The sequence below is a fragment of the Ahaetulla prasina genome, chromosome 7 (genome assembly GCF_028640845.1).
Source record: "Ahaetulla prasina isolate Xishuangbanna chromosome 7, ASM2864084v1, whole genome shotgun sequence".
NCBI lineage: Eukaryota > Metazoa > Chordata > Lepidosauria > Squamata > Colubridae > Ahaetulla > Ahaetulla prasina.
In genome coordinates this window covers 102,571,444-102,596,252 of record NC_080545.1, presented here as the reverse complement: position 1 = coordinate 102,596,252, position 24,809 = coordinate 102,571,444, and the positions used below count along the sequence as shown (strand labels likewise).

Sequence of the window (24,809 nt, the reverse complement as noted above, 5' to 3'; positions counted from 1 at the left end):
CGAGTTGAGGCAAAGAGTTCAGCGAGAGGGCGAATTGATAAGCGTCTACATGGCCGCATTAAGGAAAGCCGCAAACCACTGTGAGTATAGGGACTTGGATGACTCTCTATTAGAACAGCTCATTTGTGGGGTCAGGGACATCCGACTACAGAGGCGGCTGCTGTCGAAAAGCAACCTAACCCTGGCGATAGCCCTGGATGAGGCCAGGGCACACGAGATGTCCACCAAAGCGGCGGAAACCTTACAAAAGCCGAACACGCCGAATGCCGCGGCGAAAGCAACGCCAGTCCACAGCGAAGAAATCCAGGCCGAATCGGACGGTGAGGAAGAGGAAGAGGTTTTCCACACCGGGAGGCCGGAGAGAGGCGACCGGGACGAGTGCGTGAGTTGCGGAGGCCAACACCAACGACAGAATTGCAGGTTCAAAGACGCGATTTGTCGGCGGTGTGAAAAGAAAGGACACATAGCTCAGGCCTGTCGAGCCTCCCAACCTTCCCGCCAAAGATTCAAACCGGCCAATCAACAGGGCGCCGGTTCAGCAAAGCGGCCAGGGATTGGCCAATTCAAAAAAGGCGCGAAGTTGAATCAGACCACTGTGAGAGTGGGCCACGCATCGACACGGCTAGAAAAGAAAATATTCACCAAGACATACATCGAAGGAGTGCAGTGTAAAATGGAGGTGGATACCGGCTCATCAATCACGATTATGTCTTGGGACACAATCGCAAAGGACCTGCCAGACGTCGCGAAACGCCAGCTGCAACCCCAAAAGCTGAGAGTGCAAGACTATCAGGGGAACCGAATCCCTGTGCGAGGAGTCACGTCCGTCAGAGTGAAATATGGACAATTCAAGAAAACCCTGCCGATCACCATCGTAGATGGAAACCTGCCCAGTTTGCTAGGTCTGGACTGGTTCAGAGCCTTGGGCATGGAAGTAACCGGGGTTCACAGAAGTGGAGTCAACCTGAAGGACGAATTGTTGAGAGAATTCGAGGACGTTTTCCAAGACTGCCTGGGCAAGTACGTGGGGACCCCCATCTCATTCAATTTGGACCCCCAGGTGGCTCCCATTAGATTAAAGGCTAGGAGGGTCCCGTTCACCCTCAAACCCAAGATTGACAAATTAGTAAACCAGGGAATACTAGTCCCCGTCGACCATGCAAAATGGGAGACACCAATAGTGACCCCAGTCAAACCGGACGGATCAGTCCGGATTTGTGCTGATTATAAAGCAACGCTTAACAAAGCATTGCAAAAGAGTGCTTACCCCGTTCCCGTAGTGCAACATTTGTTGCACTCGTTAGGGCAGGGACAGGTCTTCGCCAAACTCAATCTGGCTCAAGCCTACCAACAATTACCGGTAGACAACGGAACGGCTGAAGCGCAGACGACTGTCACACATCGGGGCGTGTTTAAATGCACTCGACTTCAGTTCGGAGTTAGTGTAGCCCCCGGGTTATTCCAAAACCTAATGGAGCGACTCCTACAAGGTCTACCAGGAGTAGTTCCATATTTCGACGATGTACTAATATCGGCGGAAAACTTGGAAGAATTAGGGGTCAAACTGCGGAAGGTTTTGGGCATTTTCAGGTCTGCGGGGCTTAAGGTTAAACTCAACAAATGCCAGATAGGAGTTGAATCTGTAGAATTCTTGGGTTACCGGATAGATAAGGAAGGCATCCACCCAACGGAGAGCAAAGTGCGAGCCATTAGAAAGGCCCCAACCCCAAAAAACAAAACAGAATTACAAGCATTTTTGGGGCTTGTAAATTTCTATGCGGTATTTTTAAAAAATAAGGCAACGGTAGCCGAACCGCTACATAAACTGCTAGCGAAAAAAGCTGTTTGGACTTGGGGCAGGGTTGAGGCTAAGGCATTTGAAGGAGTTAAGAATCTCTTGTCCAGCGATAGCCTTCTTATTCAGTACAATGGGACATTGCCACTAGTACTAGTTTGTGATGCATCACCCTATGGGGTAGGGGCTGTCCTCAGCCACAGGTTACCGAACGGTTCAGAAGCCCCTATCGCATATTTTTCCCGCACGATGTCCGCAGCGGAAAGGAACTATAGCCAACTAGACCGGGAAGCCCTGGCTATAGTTTCTGGGGTTAAAAAATTCCACGAGTACCTGTTTGGGCGGCAATTTGAAATAGTCACAGACCACAGACCTTTATTGGGACTATTGGCGGGGGACCGTCCAACACCGGTTGCATTATCACCCAGGCTGACCCGTTGGACTATTTTCCTGGCAGCATATTCGTACAAACTGTCTCACCGACCGGGCAAGGATTTGGGACATGCGGACGCTTTAAGTAGATGCCCATTGCCAGAGACTATTGAAGACCCGACCCCAGGGACGCCCGTCTTGTTAATTGACTCTTTGGACTCTGGCCCAGTCACATCTACGGAAGTGACTAGGGCATCTTACAAAGACATTGTCATAAGAACTGTGATCGGTTGGGTGCAGAGGGGATGGCCCACTGCACCGGGGGATCGTTTCAAAGAATTTACAAAAAAGCGTTCGGAACTGTCGGTACAAGGGGGTTGTCTGTTATGGGGGGATAGAGTGGTTATTCCGGAGAAATTACGAGGGCATGTGTTGGAACTATTGCATGTGGGCCACCCGGGGATTGTAAGGATGAAAAGCCTAGCGAGAAGTTACGTGTGGTGGCCACAAATGGATAAAGACATTAGCGACCGGGTAGGGAAATGCCAAGCATGTCAAGAATCAAGGCCACTACCCCCAACAGCCCCCATAAGGGATTGGGAGAAACCCCAGGGTCCTTGGTCCAGGATCCATATAGATTTTGCCGGGCCGTTCCATGGGCAGACCTTCTTAATTGTGGTAGATGCCTACTCGAAGTGGTTAGAAATTTTACTTATGAAAACCACAACAGCGGAAGCTGTAATCACAGTATTGAGACATCTATTTGTGACACACGGGTTGCCCGACACTCTAGTATCCGATAATGGCCCACAATTTACGGCCACCCAGTTTGAGGGGTACTTGGCAGAAGAGGGCATCCGACATGTCCTCTCGGCGCCTTTCCACCCGGCGACGAACGGACTTGCAGAACATTTCGTACACAGTGCCAAGGAAGCGCTATCTAGAATTAGCCCAGGAGATTGGCAATCCAAAATTGATACCTTCCTGGCAGTCCAACATAGAACTCCCTGTGTGACCACCGGCCGCAGCCCATCGGAGTTATTAATGGGTAGAAGACTCCGGTGCCCCCTAGATCGGTTAAACCCAACATACTCCCCTGATGGGAACCAAAGCACAAAGGAAAAAACCAGAACAATGACAACAGGTGACCCAGTATGGGCACATAACTATAGTGATGGCCCAGCGTGGCTAAAGGGAACAATTGCAGGAGTGACGGGCCCAAAGTCATGCATAGTGGATATGGGGGATGGCCGAGTGTGGAGACGCCACATGATCAATTACGAAAAAGAATACAAAACAATCCAGAAACCAAACAGCCAGACCCTGACTACCCAATATTTGAACCAACAGCTAACTCAACCCTGAGGCGATCGGAGGACTTAGCTGAGTTTGACGCCAACCGGTTCCTCCAGAGGACAGCAGGGACGACTCTGCCAATAATCCAGGGCCGGATGGCTCAGAGGAGGAGCTGGGAGGAACAAACAGTCCCTCCGACCAGCTCGACTCACTCCCAGGGAATGAATTGCGCAGGTCAGAAAGAGTTAGGAGACGCCCTGTCTACCTGCGTGACTACGTGGAAAAATAACATGCAAATGTTATATGCAAAAAACTATGTAAATATGGTACAATGTGTTCTGGGAGGGGAGGAGTGTAATGTATTTGAATTTTAGGAGGGAAATTTGGGCGGGAAAATGCACGTTGCTGATTGGCTGATGCCTCAGCCAAAATACTATTTAAAGAGGGGTTTTTTGCCTGTTGGCTTTTGCTGGGATCACAATAAACTACAGAGCTGTTGTCACTTGTATCGTCTCCTGCCTCGTCATTGCCCGAACATAACAGGTCTTCTATCAAAAACTTTTGATTAATTGATTATGTGCCATTAATTCTTGACTCTTAAGTCACAACACAGGTTTTCTCCATGATGTTCTGGCCCTAACTTGGTCCCTTGCCTCTTCCAAGGGTGCCCTGATTGCCGGCCCTCCTTTTGCCTTCCAGGCTTCCTAGCATAACAGGGGAAACGTAAATGCAGGCCAGGAGGCCCCAGCCTGGTTAGGACCCGGTGAAGGAGGAGACGGGCTCCAGGTTGGCAAAGGGAGGAGATCAGGTCTCATCCTTTCTCACACCAATTCTAGATGGAATCCCCTTCTAAGTCCAGGGATTTTCTGAAAGAATCCTTGTTTTCCCATGTCAGTTTTTATCCTCCGTGCCTCTACAGAATTGTTGTGATGCTGCTTCTTGTCTCTTTCTTCAATTCCCTTCTGAGCATTTTTCTTTCTTGGCTTTGGCTTCTCTTCTCTTCTCCTCTTCACAATTTCCATAGTTTGTTCTGATATCCAGTTTGCCTTCTGCTTGTTTTCCTTTTTCTCGGTGGTACCTTTGCACATTCATCCTTAAGGACTCCTTAAGGTCATTCCATGAGCTTCAGGGCTTCAATACGATTCCTGATCTTCTCCTCGAAAGTGGTGGGTTCAAGGTCATGTTGTAGAAACCTCTGGAAAGTCCAGAAGGCTCTGATTTACAGTCCTTGTACTCTGACACTGATTGACTAGTTCTTCTCTCAATTTCCACCAGAAATCTGCATCCTTTTGCCCAAGACATTCCTTAGATGTTTGCAGGCCCCTCCCCTTTCTCTTGGGCAGGTTTCGCCTCCAGCTCCTTTAAGGCTTCCTTGCAGGCTTGGTGTTCAAGCTCCTGACCCCAGAAACTCTTGCTATGTCTCTCTTGAAGTCTGGTGCCCAGAAGCGATGAAGAGCGACTGGACCAACTCAAAATGCAACGGAACTATTGGCCTCTGACTGTGATGCTTCTGCTAATTGCATTGGGTTTCTTAGCTGCCCCATCACCCTCCTGCTGACGTTCAGCCGGGGTTCCTTCTCACATGCACTACTGCCAAGGCAGGTCTTGAGAGAGATCAATGCTGTGATGCCCTCCAGCCTGAAGAAACGGTAGCTGCTTTCACTGCCTCGCCTCCTCAAGCACCAGCCGTCTTATCCTGCTTTTGGCAGAACCGGAGCGTGTGATGATTCATAGCCTGCTTTGTGGAGAAGGCAACAGCCACAGGTCCAAGAATTGGTTTGGGACTGTTCCATACTTGGTGTGACTTCCAGCGAAGACACTTCTTCCAAAACAGGCAGGGAGGAGGTCTCAGGCAGGGAGTTAGCCTGGAATCCTTGCATAACTGCCAAGTGATCCAGAACACACGTAGACACAAGCTCCATGGACCCTTATCTCTCTGTTCCCAGGGGAAGGCAAGCGGTCTGGGCAGATTCCTTTATAGTAGGCAGAATATCATAAAATAGTTAGTCTGAACCTTGAACATGTGGATCCGGTTACTTGTGCCTGACAACGCACCAGCAGGACAAAATGCAGCCACTCCAGTGACACACACAGCTCAGTCTCCACCAATGTCCAGTTGGCCTTAAGAAGCAGTGCACTTGGCCCGTAGCCCTGAAAGATCGGGAGAAGGGCACATATATTGGTATAGAGGGCTCCAGGTGACCCATGGGAACTATCCCAGCTGACTGACGTAGGCCCAGAGACTGGGGTGTCCAGAGAGCTCCAAATATTTGCCATCGGCCTGGATAAGGTGCACAGTTCTGAAGCAAACTGTCCACCAGGGCCCCCACCGCTTTCTCCTCTTTCCATCCAGGTAAAAGGAAAGGAAACCCTGTGGAATTTACTCCGCCTCTTATTGCTGCCTCTAGGGCCCCCTGCTCAGCTCCATTTCTAGGTCACTGAGCCAGCGCTGTCCGAGAGGTTTCCTTGGTCATGTGGCCAGCTGTTACCTTTCCCTTTACACCCAGCAGTACTTAGAGATGGATAGAAGGGTCATTATATACTGACCTCTGGGGCAGAGGTGACCAGAGCCTCTCAAGGCCGCCCTTTCCTCTTCCTCCCATTGAGCCCAAATCTGCTTTCCTGCTCATTCTCCTGGTCAGTTTGACTCCCCCGTAGAAAAGTAGGGAGACGGCCTTGAAAAAAACGCATGACGGCCATTGGGGACACATAAACTTCGCCCAGGAAAGCAGGAAAGGGTGAGAAAGAAACTCAATATTGATTTTCTTTGGTGTAAGAAGGACGGAAGGGAAACAAATGTATTTCAAGATTTTGTTACAGGTAGTCGTCGACTTACGACCACAACTTTGAACCCAAAATTTCTGTTCCTAAGTGTGAAATTTGTTAAGTGGGTTTTGCCCATTTTATGACCTTCCTTGCCACAATTCTTAAGTGAATCACTACAATTGTTAAGTTGGTAACATGTTTGTTAAGTAAATGTGGCTTCCCTGTTCACGTGACCCCTAGACGCTGCAACGGTCATAAATACGAGTCGGCTGCCAAGCATCTGAATTTTGTTCACGTGACCATGGAGATGCTGCAATGGCCGTAAGTGTGAAAAACGGTCCCAAGTCCCTTTTTTCGGTGCCGTTGTAACTTTGAATGGTCACTAAATGAACTGTTTTCAGTCCAGGGCTGCCTGTATTATATCCGGTATCAACAGTACCAATTCTTGTGAGGTGGACTGCCCTGGCCCTTCACCTGTGGCCCTGCTGGGCACAGGGGGAGACACGGGGTCAAGAGAAGGTGGTTGAGCCTGGCGGGCACAAAGGGCCCATTCTTTCACACAAGGCCACCCCAACACATCCCAGCGGAAGCCAAAGGGTTGGAGGCCACCAGCGGCAACCGCAGGGGATGCCCGGCCACTAAAAGGACAGAGGAGGACCAGTGGAGAACCCTCCCACCCTGCCAGTAGGAACGGTCAGGTGACAAGGTATCAAAGGCTGAATTTTAAAAGACGCCATCACAGAAGGAGCCCACCAAGAGCTTGTGGCCCTGAAGAGAAGAGATTCTATTTCCCCCGTTAGACGTTTCCATCCTCTTTTTCTCCTTCACCTGAGACCCCGGATGGCCCCTGCCCAGCTGTGGGGAGACCCTCTCGGGAGGGTTTCTGCTCCTCAACCGGCCCCTCCCTTCCCAATGCTGCTCAGCCTGCCCGCCCCCCATCCCGCCCCTGCCATGGCCTCACCTCGATCAGGAAGTCTCCTGTGCGCAGACCTGCTCGCCACGCCACACCCTCCACGTCCACCGATTCCAGGTACTGCAGTGCTGGGAAAGCTGGCGTTGGGGTGAACTCCTCAATGGGCGTTTCCGCTGTAAGGAAGAGGAGGAAGGAAGGAAGGAAGGAAGGAAGGAAGGAAAGAAAGTAAGTAAGTCCGGATCAGAAGGAAGGGGAGCCTCTTTGCGTGGCTGAGGTGGAGCAGGCGGCTTCTGGCTGGCCATGAAGACATTCCAGCCCATTGGCCGCATTGCTGGGCCCCCATGGCCTTCAGCCTGCAACAGCCGAGGTATGGTGGAAGCTAGTCCGGAGTCCTAGGATGGAGGGGCTCTTTCCCAGGGCTCATGGGGAAAGCGGAGTTTGGGATGCCTGGTAAGCAGGAAGGGAGCATGTCGGACCCTCCCTAGCAGTTCACAGAGGAAGTCTATACTCGCTTTGCTCCGGCAAGATTCTGTCTTACAGGTGAACAAGAGTAAAGAGGCCGCTCAGAAGTCACTCCTATCAGCCAGACAGGAAGGCTTTGCTATACACCAAGTCCTTGACTTATGACTGCAATGGAGCCCAACGTTGCTAAGCAAGAGTTGTTAAGCGAGTTTTGTCCCATTTTACAACCTTTCTAGCCACAGTTGTAAAGTGAATCACTGCAGTTTCTATCAATCAATCAGAATAGAGTTGGAAGGGACTTTGGAGGTCTTCTAGCCCAACCCTATTAAGTTACTAACAGTTGTTAAGTGAATCCAGCTTCGCTTGCAAGAAGCTTGCAAAAGGGGACATTGCGACCATCATAGATATGAACCTGTTCACAAGCATCCAAATTTTGATCAGGTGACCATGAAGATGCTGCAATGGTCGTAAGGGTGAAAAATGTCACTTTTTCCAGTGTGTTGTAACTTTGAATGGTCACTAAACAAATGGTTTGAAGTTGAGGGCTACCATAGTTCTTTGATTCCCTAGTAGGCAACACCCCGCCCCCCCATATTTCTGAGCTGGTGAACAACCTCCGCTGACGTCACAGTGGCCACTCCATGTCTCTGAATGGGGCAGCTGGAGGCTCTGGGTGGGCGCTTGAGGCTTATAGATTAAGGAGAGGAATGTGTTGGGGGGGGGATGCAGCTCCCTTCATGGCTTCCAGGGGCTTGGAGGCAGGGAGCAGCACGGAGCCCAGGGGCCCCACGGTCGAGTCTGCCCAGTTCTGCTTCTGCCCCATTGATCCTGTTAACGGGGCAGGGCAGCCAAGCAGGAGGCCCCAATCCGTGACCCTGCCTATGGTATTAGGCACTGCCTGCCCTTCGAGGCAAGAAGACCCCTTTGGACAGGGAAGAAGTGTGTGTGTGTGTGTGGGGGGGGAATCTACTCCGGACTGCCCATGTCTCCTCTGAAGGCAGCTGCCTGGCACCTGAAGCAGCCTCCATCCATCCATCCATCTTGTTTGGACTATTGCAATGCTCTCTACATGGGGCTGCCCTTGAAGTGCACCCGGAGGCTGCAGCTAGTCCAGAATGCAGCTGCGCGAGTAGTAACAGGAGCCACTCATTGCTCCCATGTAACACCGATCCTGCGCAGTTTGCACTGGCTTCCTGTGGTCTTTCGGGTGCGCTTTAAGATTCTGGTTACCACCTTTAAAGCGCTCCATGGCTTAGGGCCCGGGTACTTATGGGACCGCCTGCTGTTACCTCATGCCTCCCACCGACCCGTACGCTCACACAGAGAGGGTCTTCTCAGGGTGTCGTCTGCCAAACAATGTCGGCTGGCGGCCCCCAGGGGTAGGGCCTTCTCTGTGGGGGCTCCTACGCTTTGGAACGAACTTCCTCCTGGTTTACGCCAAGTGCCTGATCTTCGGACTTTTCGCCATGAGCTTAAAACGCATTTATTTATCCAAGCGGGACTGGATTAAAAGTTTTACTTAATTTTAACTGGGGTTAATTATTAATTTTTAGGTAATGGGGTTTTATCATTTTAACTGTAATTTTAAATTCTGGCCTATTTAAATAAGTTTTTTAATTAGTTTTTATTGTGTATGATTTCTGTATTTTATCTGGCTGTAAACCGCCCTGAGTCCTTCGGGAGATAGGATAAAAATTTGATTAAATAAATAAAATAAATAAATCCATCCATGGCCTCTTGCTCTTCTGCCAGAGCTTCCCATCCCATGAATGAATGACTCTGGAGGTTCTCAATCATCCAGGTCATCTTGTCCCGAAGGTGCTTTTAGAGTAAGAGTGTTAGAAGGTATCTTGGAGGTCATTTAGTCCCACCCCTTACCCTTGCGGGAGACCTAGACTATTTCTGATAAATGGCTGTCCAGTCTTAAGAGCCTATCGGGTTTTAGGCACTGAAGGCAATTTGTTCCACTGATCACGGTAATTGTTCTGTTAGGAATTTTCTCCTTAGTTCCACATTGTTTTTCTCCTTGGTTAGTTTCTATCCATTTTTTTGGTCTTGCCTTCGGGTGCTTTGGTGAATAAGTTGGCCCCCTCTTCTTTGGGGCAGCCCCCTCAAATATTGGAAGACTGCTATCTTGTCACCCCAGATTCTTCTTTTCACTAGACATGTTTAAACAACATTTTCTTTTCTTTTCCAAAAGGCAATTGGGCTTTTGTGGGGTTTTTTCCTTGAAAATGTTTCACTTCTCATCCAAGAAACTTCTTCAGTTCTTCAGTCTTTTTCAGAACAGAAGTAGTTCTTGGAGACATTTTCAAAGAAAAAACCCAAGAGAGTCCGGTTGCCTTTTGAAAAAACCCCTTTGGGGCATATCACAAATTGTTTGCCTGTTAATGTGGGGCGGGGGAGGCAGGGGGCACGACACTTAGAACAGTGTCTCTCTTGCCCCCCAAAATTTATGCTTTTCCATAGTAAAATTCAGAATAATTTATGTAACCTCCTCGAGGCAACAAATACTAGAACCTACCACATCAGGAAAGAACTAAGTAAAAATGTCAATTAAAGACGCCTCTTGTCGTCCCTGTCCAATGAAAAATCTTGACTCCCATGGAGTCTTATGAGATTTATTGCAAGCAAAAGCAGAATTTTGGCAATTTTGAAGCTCATATGTGCATCCATTCATCAGTAAGTACATGAAGCTGGGGTCTCTAACCCTTCCGATCGATCACCAGGGGGAAGGATTCCATGGATGGAAACCAGGAGAATTACTGGGAAATTTTGGATCATGAAAGGCCTAAACATAAACAAACCAAAAAGGAAGAAAAAAAGCTTATGAAACTGGTGGAGTTTGCACCAAGAATTCTCCAATAAACTGAGAAACCAAAAGGACAAGTTTAAAAAAAAAAAGGAAAGAGGAACACATAATGATGATGATGATGATGATGGTGAAAGGAGAATATCGAGGAATGTGCCAAGGCTGTAAGGATGGGGTTAGGAAGACCGAGGCTGGGAAGGAGTGAAGCCTTCCACAAATGCCCAGAAGAGTTTGTTGGGGAACAAGCAGTTCCTGGCTGGAGAAGATGTTGATGAGCCACAGGAGACGACCAATGGCTTAATTCCTATTCTGCATCTGCCTTTTTGCAAAAAACGGTCCAACCTGTCAGAAGGTGCACTCTATGGGGCAGGAGAGTGAGGAGAGGCAAGGAAGTGGTCAGGAAATGCCTAGCAGCTTGGAATGGGTTCAACACACCAGGGCCAGATGGATCACATCCCAGGATGCTAAGGGAACTGGCAGATACAATCCTCACAACCACCAATGGGGATTTTTGGGAGGGAAGGACAAGGCGGCCGGAGAAGAATTCAGATGAATCCAATCTTTAAAAGGGGGGAAAAGTGAATTCTGGGAAGCTGCAGTTTGATGCGAACACTCGAAAGAGCTTTCAAATGATACTCAAGTGAGCTCGGATGTCCTTAGAAAGATATCAGGCTGTTAAGTCCACCTGGGTTTGTTTAAAAACAGGTCATGCTAGACAAACCTAGCTTCATTCTTGATAAGCTGGAAAGTGGATGGGGTGGATGGTCCTGCTACAAGATGGCTGGGCAGGTGATTGGACAATGGTGCTCAACGCGAGGTCCTTCATGGATCTACATGGAGAGGGGTTCCCTCAGAGCCTGCCCTGGTCCTGGAGCTCTTCAACATAGTAGAGTGTAGCAGGAGTGTCCAACCAAGGCAACTTAAAGACTGGTGGACTTCAACTCAACCCAGCATGCTGCCTGGGGAATTCTGGGAGTTGAAGTCCACCAGTCTTTAAGTTGCCAAGGTTGGACACTCCTGGTTTAAGGTATTCAGTCCTTTGCCAACCTGGAGCCCACCCTGTGTCACCTGTTCTAACCAGGTTGTGTTTTCCTGACTTGGATAGAAGTTTTTCATGAGGACATTGAGATGTTCTGGGATTCCCGTTTTCTGAGCAATTTTCACAGCTTGACATAATTGACACAATCAAAGGCTTTTCTATCATCGTTGAAGCACATCCTGATTTCTTTTTAAATATTCTTTGGCTTTCTCAATTATCCAGCGTGCCTCAGCAATAAAGTCTCCGGTTCTTTGGTCTTTTCTAAAGCCAGCCTGAAATCTAGTTATGTCCCTTTTCATGGAGGGCTCCAATCTCTTTGGTTGAGCCTGCGTGTTATTTTGCAAGCATTTGAAATTAAGGATGGTGTACAAGAGTTTGCAGGATCTGCAAAGTCTCCTTTTTCTTGGCGTTCAAATGTAGGCTGACCTCTTCCAATGGGCCAATGAACCTCTGGGCTGTTCTCCAGATTTCTTGGCATGGTTTGTTTAGAACCGTAACTGATTTTTTTCTTCTATTGCTTGCCATATTTCATCATCCGTTCCTATGGATTTCTGACTTAAGACTGTGGGCTCCTTGAGGCTCTCTTGGTTGTTTCCGTGCACACATTTCATGGGCCAAGCTAGCGCTGATGACATTTCTTAGTAGGGTAATGGGTTGATCTAATTTAATTCCCTATTTTTTATTTAATGTCACCTTCTAGAATTAGAGGTTCCTACAAAAGAATGTCTTTTAAGATAGCTTGGATGTTGACATCTCTAGAGTGTTTCGGTATACTCCTATCTTCCTTTGATCTTGTTTAATTTGGTTATTTTGTTTTATTTATTAAACAAATTTATCTATCCGTCCAACTCACACATAGGTGATTTTAAACAGATGACAACGTTTAACGTTTAACATACCAATTCGAAGTTGGAATCTCCTTCTGAGTTCAGAGATCTTTTGAAAGACTTTCCTTATTTTTTGGAGTCTTTGATGCTCTCCGAGCCTGGTTTCCCTGCAGACACTTCGTGACCCAACTAGGTAACGTCATCAGTGTTTAGAAGCCTTTTAGCACCAACTTTCTAGCACTGGTGATGTTCCCTAGTTGGGTCATGAAATATCTGCAAGAAAACCACCAGGCTCAGGGAGCACCAAGGAGCCCACAGTTCAATCCTGAACTACAAATGTTATCTTCTACAATTTGTTTTTCCCCCAAGCCCATTTCCTTCAATTTCTTTACAGGTGTTGTAATACTGCTTTCTGTCTGAAACCCTTTGTTCCTTTCTGAGATTTTAGTCTTTCTTTGGCTTCTCTTAGCTACTCTTCTTGGAAATTTCCACGGACTGTTTTGACATCCGGATTGCTTTCCTCTGTCCCTTTGTTTTTGAGAGTCTCTTTTCACCTTCATTCTTGAGGACTTAAGTTCATTAAGGTTAATTCCTCTGGTTCTCTATTGATGAGATTGAGACTTCAAAGCTGCTCCTAATGTTCTCCTCAAAAATGGTGGGTACGAGCTCAAAATCATATTGCAGAAACCTGACTGGTTCCCTTCTCCTCCTCCTTCTCCTTTAGCTTACCCTGGATCTTGCACACCAGCAGTTTGTGATCTGTTCCACAGCCAGGCCCCGGCCCCGCTTTTGATGCTGCAATGAGCTCCTCCAACTCTGTTCAGCAGCAATAGGGTCAACGTGATTCCTCTTTTCCCCATCCTGGGAGGTCCATCTATGTTGGTGGTGCTTTTTGGTTATTTGAAGACAGGGTTAGCTGTGACAGAATCATGAGAGCCACCTTGCAGCAATATGGGTGGCATACAAATTTCATACATAAATAAATGAGGGAGAAATTGCAAGATGGCATCCTGCTTCCAAAGCCATTCCATCCGACTACCTTTTCCTCCTCCTTTCTCTTTCCAATCTTGCCATTCCAGTCCCCCATCAGAAAGAGCCCATTTTGCTCACAGGTTCTGCTGATGCCAACTGAACTTGATTGTGCAATTCACCAACTGTTGATGGATGGCCTAACCCCGGAGATTGGAATGGAATCTCCCCGCCCCCCCACACTTGAATGGCACTAGAATGGCATTAGCTCTTTAAGAAGCCCTATCACAAGTGAGGCTCCTCAATTGCAAACCACGCCCACAATCCCATCCTGGACAGCCATCCTCTAGGCCTGGGCTGTCCAACAGGGTGACTGAGGAATCCTGGCAGTGGAGGTCCACAAGTCTCCAAGTGGCCAAGGTCAGAGACCCTAGGCAGCTACCAGAAGGTCACAGAGGGCCTTCTTGCTGGGGCTTCCCTCTTCGGTGCCTTCACCTAATGTTTCTTTTCCATTCCTACCAGCCAGGTGCTGCTGCCCTCCTTCCCTTGTTCAACTTAGCTCCCTGCTCAGCAGATACATTTACCTGGGGAAGCAGGTGGGAAAGAAGCAAGCCAAAGAGCTTTCCCGAAAGACGGACAAGTGCACCAGCTGACTATTTCATTTTTTCTGTTGAAAAGCATGACCCGTAGATCAGGAACTGGACCGTCTGCATCTGAGTCTCACATATTAATTTTCTATCAGCACCAGGGAAACAATCCGTTCTGACCATGCTTGGGACCAAGTAGATCTCATGGTGATTCCCCCAGAAGACAATGCCAAGATCACGGGAAGACACATCCCTTGTAAATATCAGTAGTAAATATCCTCTTGGTTCAAAATAAGAGAACACAGAATTGGAAGGGACCCTTGAGGTCTTCTAATCCAACCTCTTGCTCAAGCAGGAAGCGCTGTAACATTTCAGACAAATGGCTGTCCAGTCTCTTCTTAAAAACCTCCCGTGATGGAGCAGCCACAATGCTCGAGTGAAGAAGCTTGGCAGAACTGCCTCAAACCTCAAAATGCAAGACCAAAACGGTACTAAAGGAGATTTTTAGTGTTGTAAAAAGATTCCAGTGTATTCCAAATGCTCAGCTCATGAAAGGAGAGGCTGGATGACGTCCCGCGCAGGAATGGCCCAGCGAAGGCATTTCCCCAGGAACTGTCACCTAAATTCTATTAATGTTTCACTGCACCTGACCTTCCTCACTGATAGCTCTTTGTTCCTTGGGAACAGTGCAAACGAGGGAAGGGGCAGAAGGGACCAATCTGATTCAGTCACCGGGGCCAAAGGTTTATATATTTATTTACCTTTCCTTTGACCATGTTCAGAGGATCTGGCTGCCTCTGAAAGGATGGGCCGCACAGGGGGAAAGGGCCCAGGGGCTAACAAAATGACCCCGGCGTCTTCCTGCAGTGGCTAAGAGGCAAGGCAGAGCCACCTTGAAGAAAAGGAAACAAGTCTGCATTGAAGAAAGGGGAGCACAGAGAGACCCCGAGATCACCATCTCTCACCATCTTCGTCCAAAGCGGTTGGATATTCACGGAAAAATTGGGTTGCAGGTCTCATCAGGGAGAGCTAATCCCCCACCCCAACCCCACCCTATATATCCGGCTCCCACCTTCTCTGTCTTGTATTAATGCTTTTATTTTGTTTGTATTGGCATTTTATTGGGTGAATATTTATACTGGATGATTTTAATGGGTTTTTTTAATGCTGTAAACCACCAGAGTCACTCAAAACAAGATGGGAAGCAAATGAATGAATGAATGAATTTTTTGTTTGATCCATTTACCTTCCAAATCTCGCACTGTGTAATAGCGCCTAGATCTCTTTTTAGGATAAACTGAATTTCTCTTTTATTATTACTACTTAAAGCAATTCAATGCCAAGCAACTCATTTTTAAAAATCTTTGCAGACTAAAGAAACGAGGGCAATTCCCTCCTCTCTCTCTCTGCTTCTTAGCACCTGGCTCTGTTATTTGGTTGATTTGATCCAGATCTGCTCCTGAGTTCTGCCTTGTGGCTAAGCCGGAAGGCTTTCTTTTTGTCAGAAGGTGGATGGTATTTGTTATTTATGGAATGATGAACTCGAATTAAGTTTCCTCTGATTTCAAAGTAATGGGATATATATGCGTATGTCTATAATCTTGTATAACATGTATAAGCAAATTGTATGCATATTTGCATTTATATCTGTATCCATCTAGGATATCTCAGAAAATGTGGGCTCCTGTTGAAGATGCAACTCATGAATTAAGAATGGATGGAAACTAATCAAGGAGAAACTAAACAAAGAACTAGGGAGAAACTTCCTGACCATTAGAACAATTAATCAGTGGAACGGCTTTCCTCCAGAAATTGTGGAAGCTTGAACACTGGAGGTTTTTGATTGACAGCCATTTATCTGAATGATATAGAGTCTTCTGCTTGAGAAGGGGGTAGACTAGAAGACCCGCAAGGTCCCTTCCAGCTCTGTTATTCTATTGTTCTGAAGGGTTCACCTGCAGAAATTGTGGGCGCTTCAACACTGGAGGTTTTTAAGAAGAGATTAGGCAACCATTGGTCTGAAATGGTCTAGGCTTTGGGTGGGAGGTTGGACTAGAAGATCTCCAAGATCCCTTCCAACTCTGTTATGCTGTTCTCTAATAAACAATGAACTACATTCATTCAAAGGTTTGGACTTTTCCTAATGTTTGGGCTAAAAACAATGAGACTGTTAATATAGTGTGAATTGACCAATGTATGTTAAAGATACCCAGGCTCTTTCTGGAGATCTCCCTAATATTTGGGCACTATGAAGACACCTGAGTTTTTTTTCAGTGCCAATGAATGTGGCCAAATCAGGGCTCAGCGATGTCTCTCTGGATTAAGGAGAAGACAAGGATCACCCACATTAGGCTCCGTACAGATCCTCCCTGTGGAGAAATTGCAAGACAGCGTTCTCCAGCGGGTTTGAGAGAATTGTGGAAATAAGCCACAATTGGCGCCTTTCAAAGAGACACCGAAGTCGCCTACTTCTCTCTCTTGTAATTACTTTTAAAGTGCTTCTTATTGATTTCTTTGGCGTCAAGAACCTTCTGAAAGAGAAGATTTTCCTTCCTTCCACCCTGGACAAAAGATGTTTCAGGATTAACAAGACAATCTTTACTTTTTGGAAAACAGCAAAAAGGGGACTAGAACCTTGGTTTTGGAAAGTTAAAGGGCAAGATGGACGTGAAAGAATAGTTCCTGCCGGTGTTTAAAATTTATAAAACACAATCTGAAGTCTTTGATATTAGTTGTAAAAAATCCTCCCCTGGGAAAGTTTTGTTGATTGCAAACTAAGCAGGTGATAAAAGGACTACAGGGAACTAGAGAGAACAAAGAGTTCCTGAAAGGAGAACAATCCACGAATACAAGGGTGGGGGCAGGGGAGAGAAGCAATATTGGACCATGGAAGAAATTAAGGCCTTTTAGGAAGAACAGACTCAGAAATTGCTTGACAAGATTTTGGGATACTATAGCAGAGGATACAGAAGAACAATAACATTTATTGGATCAAACAGACAGAGTGGAATGCAGATTCAGAGTTTGAAAAATGCTGGATTAGGATAATGGAAAAAATTGTTTTGTGGATCTGAAAATGGATTTTAAACAGACTAGAATATAAGAGTGATATGGAAAAAAAATGCCAAAATGGATTTTAAACAGACTAGAATATAAGAGTGATATGGAAAAAAATGCCAAAATGGATTTTAAACAGACTAGAATATAAGAGTGATATGGAAAAAAATGCCAAAATGGATTTTAAACAGACTAGAATATAAGAGTGATATGGAAAAAAATGCCAAAATGGATTTTAAACAGACTAGAATATAAGAGTGATATGGAAAAAAATGCCAAAATGGATTTTAAACAGACTAGAATATAAGAGTGATATGGAAAAAAATGCCAAAATGGATTTTAAACAGACTAGAATATAAGAGTGATATGGAAAAAAATGCCAAAATGGATTTTAAACAGACTAGAATATAAGAGTGATATGGAAAAAAATGCCAAAATGGATTTTAAACAGACTAGAATATAAGAGTGATATGGAAAAAAATGCCAAAATGGATTTTAAACAGACTAGAATATAAGAGTGATATGGAAAAAAATGCCAAAATGGATTTTAAACAGACTAGAATATAAGAGTGATATGGAAAAAAATGCCAAAATGGATTTTAAACAGACTAGAATATAAGAGTGATATGGAAAAAAATGCCAAAATGGATTTTAAACAGACTAGAATATAAGAGTGATATGGAAAAAAATGCCAAAATGGATGTTAAAGATACCCAGGCTCTTTCTGGAGATCTCCCTAATATTTGGGCACTATGAAGACACCTGAGTTTTTTTTCAGTGCCAATGAATGTGGCCAAATCAGGGCTCAGCGATGTCTCTCTGGATTAAGGAGAAGACAAGGATCACCCACATTAGGCTCCGTACAGATCCTCCCTGTGGAGAAATTGCAAGACAGCGTTCTCCAGCGGGTTTGAGAGAATTGTGGAAATAAGCCACAATTGGCGCCTTTCAAAGGTTTGGACTTTTCCTAATGTTTGGGCTAAAAACAATGAGACTGTTAATATAGTGTGAATTGACCAATGTATGTTAAAGATACCCAGGCTCTTTCTGGAGATCTCCCTAATATTTGGGCACTATGAAGACACCTGAGTTTTTTTTCAGTGCCAATGAATGTGGCCAAATCAGGGCTCAGCGATGTCTCTCTGGATTAAGGAGAAGACAAGGATCACCCACATTAGGCTCCGTACAGATCCTCCCTGTGGAGAAATTGCAAGACAGCGTTCTCCAGCGGGTTTGAGAGAATTGTGGAAATAAGCCACAATTGGCGCCTTTCAAAGAGACACCGAAGTCGCCTACTTCTCTCTCTTGTAATTACTTTTAAAGTGCTTCTTATTGATTTCTTTGGCGTCAAGAACCTTCTGAAAGAGAAGATTTTCCTTCCTTCCACCCTGGACAAAAGATGTTTCAGGATTAACAAGACAATCTTTACTTTTTGGAAAACAGCAAAAAGGGGACTAGAACCTTGGTTTTGGAAAGTTAAAGGGCAAGATGGACGTGAAAGAATAGTTCCTGCCGGGTGTTTAAAAATTTATAAAACACAATCTGAAGTCTTTGATATTAGTTGTAAAAAATCCTCCCCTGGGAAAGTTTTGTTGATTGCAAACTAAGCAGGTGATAAAAGGACTACAGGGAACTAGAGAGAACAAAGAGTTCCTGAAAGGAGAACAATCCACGAATACAAGGGTGGGGGCAGGGGAGAGAAGCAATATTGGACCATGGAAGAAATTAAGGCCTTTTAGGAAGAACAGACTCAGAAATTGCTTGACAAGATTTTGGGATACTATAGCAGAGGATACAGAAGAACAATAACATTTATTGGATCAAACAGACAGAGTGGAATGCAGATTCAGAGTTTGAAAAATGCTGGATTAGGATAATGGAAAAAATTGTTTTGTGGATCTGAAAATGGATTTTAAACAGACTAGAATATAAGAGTGATATGGAAAAAAAATGCCAAAATGGATTTACAAATGAAACTAGTGGATGTCTTAATAATTAAAGGGGACACACACAGTAAATAATAAAGCAGAAGAGTGACTCACTTTGGATTCACACATGAAAAGTCTCTTTGAGGAAAGACCAAAGGGGAGCTCCAAGCTCTTCCCCAAGATGGAGAGGAAGATAAAGAGGAAATGATACAAAATCAACTTGCAGGACCCTCCTTAATAGGACAAAAGAGCCAAGATTTTTAACAATGAAAAGAAGATTTATAAAGTGATTTTATTTGATAAGGGTTAAAATATATCTCCTCTGGATTCTGATAGGTGTTAATGGGACTTCTTTTTGACCAGGGTTACATGACAAGGCTTTGAAGATTGGTCAATAAGCAGGAAGAGATTCCTTCTGCTTTATTTATTGGAGGTAAGTTTGGATTGTAAAATTGAATTTATATCTATCTATCTATCTATCTATCTATCTATCTATCTATCTATCTATCTATCCATCCATCCATCTATGTTAATATTTCTGATAGCTCTTCAGACTAGTCCCCTTAACAAGGCGATATGCAACATAAAAAAAACAATAAATAATTAAACTATGGCCGATTAAGGTTGAATGATATGTTTTTTTGTCATTATATATATCTATATATATATTTGTTTTCGTAGGTTTTCACGGGTATAGGTATGTAGGTCTTGGCATACCCGAATATATCAAGACCTACATCTATATATATATATATATATATATATATATATATATATATATATATATATATATATATATATATATATATATATATAAATACACACACATGCATTCCTTTTGTAAATTAAAAGAAAAAGAGTCAGAATATCAGCCAATGCGGAAATCTAACATGCGATAAAGGAACCACAACATTACTGAATTGCTAAGTGGTTTAGTTTACTCCAACAGAAAATTTTGTGTTCTACTAGCAAACAGTGAAGAGAAGGATGAAGGAGAGGGCAGAAGATTCAGAAAAACATGGGCAATTAATCCCTTTTGGGGGTCCTTGGTACTCTCTGAGCTTGGCTGGTGTTTGTTGTTGTTGTTGTTGTTGCTGTTGTTGTTGTTGTTGCTGTTTTGCAGATGTTTCATTACCCAACTAAGTAACATCTTCAGTGCCAGTAGGGTGTAGGGTTTGCAAAATGCAGGAGGAGGAGGAGGAGGAGAAAGAGAAGAACTATTGGGGACCTTGATGCTCTCTGAGCTTGGTGGTTTTCTTGCAGATGTTTCATGGCCAACCACCTAACTTCATGATTGCAATCACAAACTCTACACTCCTTTGCACTGATGCTGTTACCTAGTTGGGTCATGAAATGTCTGCAAGAAAACCATCAAGCTCAGAGAGCACCAAGGACCCCACAGTTCAACCCTGAACTACAAATATTCTCTTCTATAAATAGCTTTTTTGCTCTGAAAGGCTTTTAATATTTGGGACAAAACGAGCTGCATCTAAGGGTACCGAAGGAACTAGCGGATGGTCTGGCCAAATCCTTTCCCATTATTTTTGAGAGTGAAATGCCAGGTGACCGGAGGAGAACAAATGCGGCTCGTATCTTCAAGATGGAGAAAAGTAATGAAGAAGAACTGAACTGCACTCATGTCACGTTGACGTTGACCCCTGGGAGGATCCTAATCCTGAAGAGATTGAACAATAAACACCTCGACAAACAAATGATCTGACTACAGAAGTCAGCATGGATTTGTTCAAAATAATGTTTTTTAACAAAATCTTATTAGTAGATGTTATAGTCTTAGATGAGTAAAAGCAGTTCAACAGGACAGGTAATGGTCTGTAGAGACGAGGGCTGGACAGCCACCTGTCCAGCAGGCCTTGAACAGAGCACTGAGGTTACAATAACTAAAAGGACAAAAATGTAGATTTGGGATCTCCAATCACTGGAACTTTAAGACCGGTGGATTTTAACTCCCAGAATTGGTGGGCTGGGGAGTTCTGGGAGTTGAAGTCCACTGGTCTTAAAAGTTGCCAAAGTTGTACGGTCCTGTTGTACATGGAGAAGGCGGCCAAAATCTGACCCTATAGAAGAATAGTCGTGATGTCTTCAGGACCAACCAAACTAAAGAGATGAAGACCTCCACTCTGGAACGGCAATCAGAAATAAAAACATTATCCAATCATCATATTTGACCCAGCAACCTATCAGGTCAATGAAAGGACAGCTGGGGTGAATGAAGATGGAAGGTCTGATGGAACATGGCTGGCCAAAGAGAAGAAAGGTGACCAGGGGTCCAGTTTGGAGATGTGCTATTCTTGAGCAGGCAATTATCACCCCCTGAGAAATCCTGACAGCCCCAATCCTGTGCCCCCCCCCGGACAAGGGTGTGTGCAGCCATGCAGGCACCCACATTCAATGCGAAAGCAATCGTAATTCATAAAACTTTTGTAGATTGAGATTTCTAGGTGTTGTGTGTTCCCTTGAAATACACACACACACACATATATATAAAATCAGATCCTAAAGTTCAGTTCTGTAACTCTGGATTGAGTGCGATGAAGGTGTTTTTCCCCCCCCCATTTCTGGGGCTCAGTCATTCTGCACGGTCCAGGCAGAAGTCAAAGCAGCCGTTGGAAGAGTTCACAATGGCTTAATTTACTTTCCACTTCAAGAATGGATGTTCCCCCAGACACAGGTAGGATTATTTCCACCTCAACAAGGAGGTCAAGAAAGGATGAAAGCAAAAAAATAGAAGGAATGCAGAGAAGGACAACAAAGATGGAGGCTAAACCACCGGATGAGCTCCTATGGGTATGTCTAGCCTAACAAAGAGAAGGACTAGGGGGTGACATGATAGCAGCCCTCGGTTATCACTTCCAGCGCCAGTACTGGAGGGGGGTCAACTGATTCTCTAGAGGCCAAGACAAGAAGCAATGGATGGAAGCTCCTTAGAGGGAGATCCAACCTAGAACCAAAGAGGAATTTCTTGATAGTAACGTTAGTCAGTGGAACAGCCTGCCTCCCAGAGTTGTGGGTGCTCCATCACCAGAGGCTTTCAAGAAAAGATTGGACAACCCTTTGTACAGGATGGTATAAGGTCTGCTGCCTTGGGCAAGGGGCTGTGCTAGAAGACCTCCAAAGTCCCTTCCAGCCCTAGGATTCCATGAAAATTATTGGGTGACCAAGAGGACTATAAAGGTTCCCCTGTCCAGTTGTGTCTGACTCAAGGGTGTGGGTGTGCATCTGTTTCTTGGTCGAGGGAGCTAGCATTGTCCAAAGACATTTTCCGTAGTCGTGTGGCCAATGTGGCAATATGCCAATAGCACACAGAACACTGTTACTTTCTCACCAAAGTGGTACCTATTAATCTACTCACATTTGCATGCTTTCGAACTACTAGGTGGGCAAAACTGAGGCAAGGGACGGGAATGGCAGCGTGTGGAAGCCTTTGGCCTAGTATGGCTTCCAAAGCTGACAGGGAGCTCACCCCACCATGCAGAACTTGGGTCTCGAACCTGGGCTGCCAGCTTTCCAGCTGACAAGCTCAGCATCTTTAACCGCAAATACAGTGAATATTAAATATTTTATTGATTAAGCTTGTTATACTGCTGAATATCCTTTTGGGTTACCTGGAAGCCACACTTGGGAAGAGAGAGAGAGAAGCGGGGGGGGGGGGGTGAGAGAGAGAGAGTGGGGGGAGAGAGGATGGGTGGAAAGCAGACCCCCGTTTGGCTTTCTCACAGTGGGCCACGTAGGGGTGGCTGCTTTCCTCTGACATGCATGATTTCTGATTATCCTACATTTTATTTTTTTGCTGTCCTTAATTGTGCCTGTTTCTACATTGCCTGGAGAGACTCAGCAGCGGAATAGGTAATAAGTGTTTTTATGACGTGAAGGAAGCTAATAAAGGAGCTGCAGGGAAGGAAGAACAAGAGTTAAGGGGAAGCGGTGTGAGGCTGGCGGACTTCAGACCAGTAACGATGATGAAACCACTGAAGCCAGTCTAGTTAAAGCTGGGAAAACCCAAGACTGGCCAAGGCAGGGTGCTGGATCTGGTGATCTCAGGGCAGAGGTCCAGGTGACCACCAGGGCAACCCCACCCTAGATGGGACAACCCAGGTAAGAAGTCCTCTTTGTCAGGCTTCCAGGCTTGACACCCTTATTCTTCACATGGTTCTGAAATCTTGGACACGGCTACTTGTTATGCTAGCCGAGTTGAGGGAAGGAACGGTGACAATGTCCAGTAGAGCAGGTTTCTCCAACCTTGACAACTTTAAGACTTGTGGACTTCAACTCCCAGAATTCCCCAGGCAGCATGCTGGGTTGAGTTGCAGTACACAAGTCTTAAAAGTTGTCACGGTTGGAGAGACCTGCAGTAGAGTAAGGAGATGTTTCCAGGCAAGAGCATCTGTTGAAGGCCAGCAAGAAGACCCTAACAAGGTTGGAACAGCTTCAGGGCAGGTCTGTGGAGCAAGACGCCAAGTGGTCCCTTCCAGGATTTCTGGGTGGTAAAATCCATCACCCAGGACTTCCCTTTGCAAGCAAGAGCGGTGGGTGCAGGTGAGACCCTGTTTCTGAACAAAGAGGATTTCAGCTCCAGATTGGTCCAAATTCTGCGCTCCCTCCCGACCTGCCATGACTAGATTTGCCTCCTCTTGAATTATGTATAGTATTTGCTGTGATTCAGCTCTTCAAAAAAGTCAAAGCTTTGTTGCATGGATGAACTAAATTGCACATTCAGGTCAACGGTGCTTCCTTTTCTCTCTCCTCCACCCCCTCGTTTCGAAAGAGCCGAGGGGGGTCCTTGCAGGCTGCTGCTCTCCCTCTCCGCTTCTGGAACCCAGACTCCAGGCATTCACCAGAAGAGATCCTGGGGCTCGTGTCCTGTCAACCAGGTCCAGAAACATCTCCACCCCCTTGCCTTGGTGGAGGTGGGGCCCATGACTTCCTCCTCAATCAGGATCAGAGACCCTAGAATTGTAGCCCTCCCCACTGTGGAACTCTGCCCCCACCCACCCTTGACTTGGCAGAGAGCTCAAAATGTCCCGTGAGATGGGTCATCCGTTTCCTGCCTCTGTTCAAAATTACCGGGGTCCCCAAGGCTACGACTGGCTGTTTTTAGGTAGTGTCAGAATAAAAGGAGGGGCATTGCGGGGGGAGGGGGGGAGAAAATGCTATTGTAACCCTGGTTCATCTCAGGACAACCTCAGCTGGTCTCCCACACTGGCCTGGGACAAGGTGAAGGCAAGGAGGAAGCTTGAGGGGGCTCTCTCCCGCCAAGGGGGAACCTTAGGAAGGGCCACTTAGGGTGAGAGCTAGCAGAGGGACCCACACCTTGAATATGTCCTCCCAACATTAAGAGCCTTTCCTTCGTTCACCTGAACCCACCTTCCTACCACTGGGCTCCCTGGTTCTGTGTCTCGCTGCATTCAGGGCTGCCCCCACTCAGGTCCTCCTGGAAGAGGACCTCTCCTCTTCTGCATCCCTCAGGACCAGCCCCTCCGGCCATCTCCACGGCCCTTCCTTGATCCGCTCTCGGATGGCCAGAATGCCAGCAACTCTACAGAAGCCGGCTGGCTCCTCCCCAGCTTCTCCTTGTCAGCACCAGGCAGTGTGGCTGCTGGGGGTCTTCGCAAAGTTCCTTCCCTACTCAGGCAGGGTCCTTCTCGCAACACCCTTGCCTCCATTTGCTGCCCAAGGCTTCGGTCATCAGCCAAGCCCCAGGCCGTCCCCTCCGTCCGTTTTGTGGGGACAAAGGAGGTTGTAGCATCACACAATCTGCACCCGGGAATCAGCACGGAATGCAGGCAGGCTGAAGAGAGGAGAAGCCGGCTGGGTCTTTGACTACCACCATTGTCCCCCACCCTCTGGGGGAGAAGAAAGAGCCAAGCCCCATGCAGGGACACCTCCTCTGGGTTGGCCCTCCAGAGAGCTTCCCCTGCCCCGGGATGGGGTGGGAGGAGAGGGCATTAACGGAAGAGTTCCCCCCCCA

At 46.2% G+C, this 24,809-nt stretch overlaps 1 protein-coding gene across 1 annotated transcript in view; it reads right to left on the bottom strand.

Moving 5' to 3' along the window:
- The window catches only part of SHANK3 (SH3 and multiple ankyrin repeat domains 3), a 309,563-nt gene that overhangs the window by 50,798 nt on the left and 233,956 nt on the right, over positions 1 to 24,809 (bottom strand). The window contains 1 exon segment of the mRNA XM_058191734.1: positions 7,191 to 7,315. Within this exon segment, the coding sequence (XP_058047717.1) occupies positions 7,191 to 7,315 (125 nt within the window).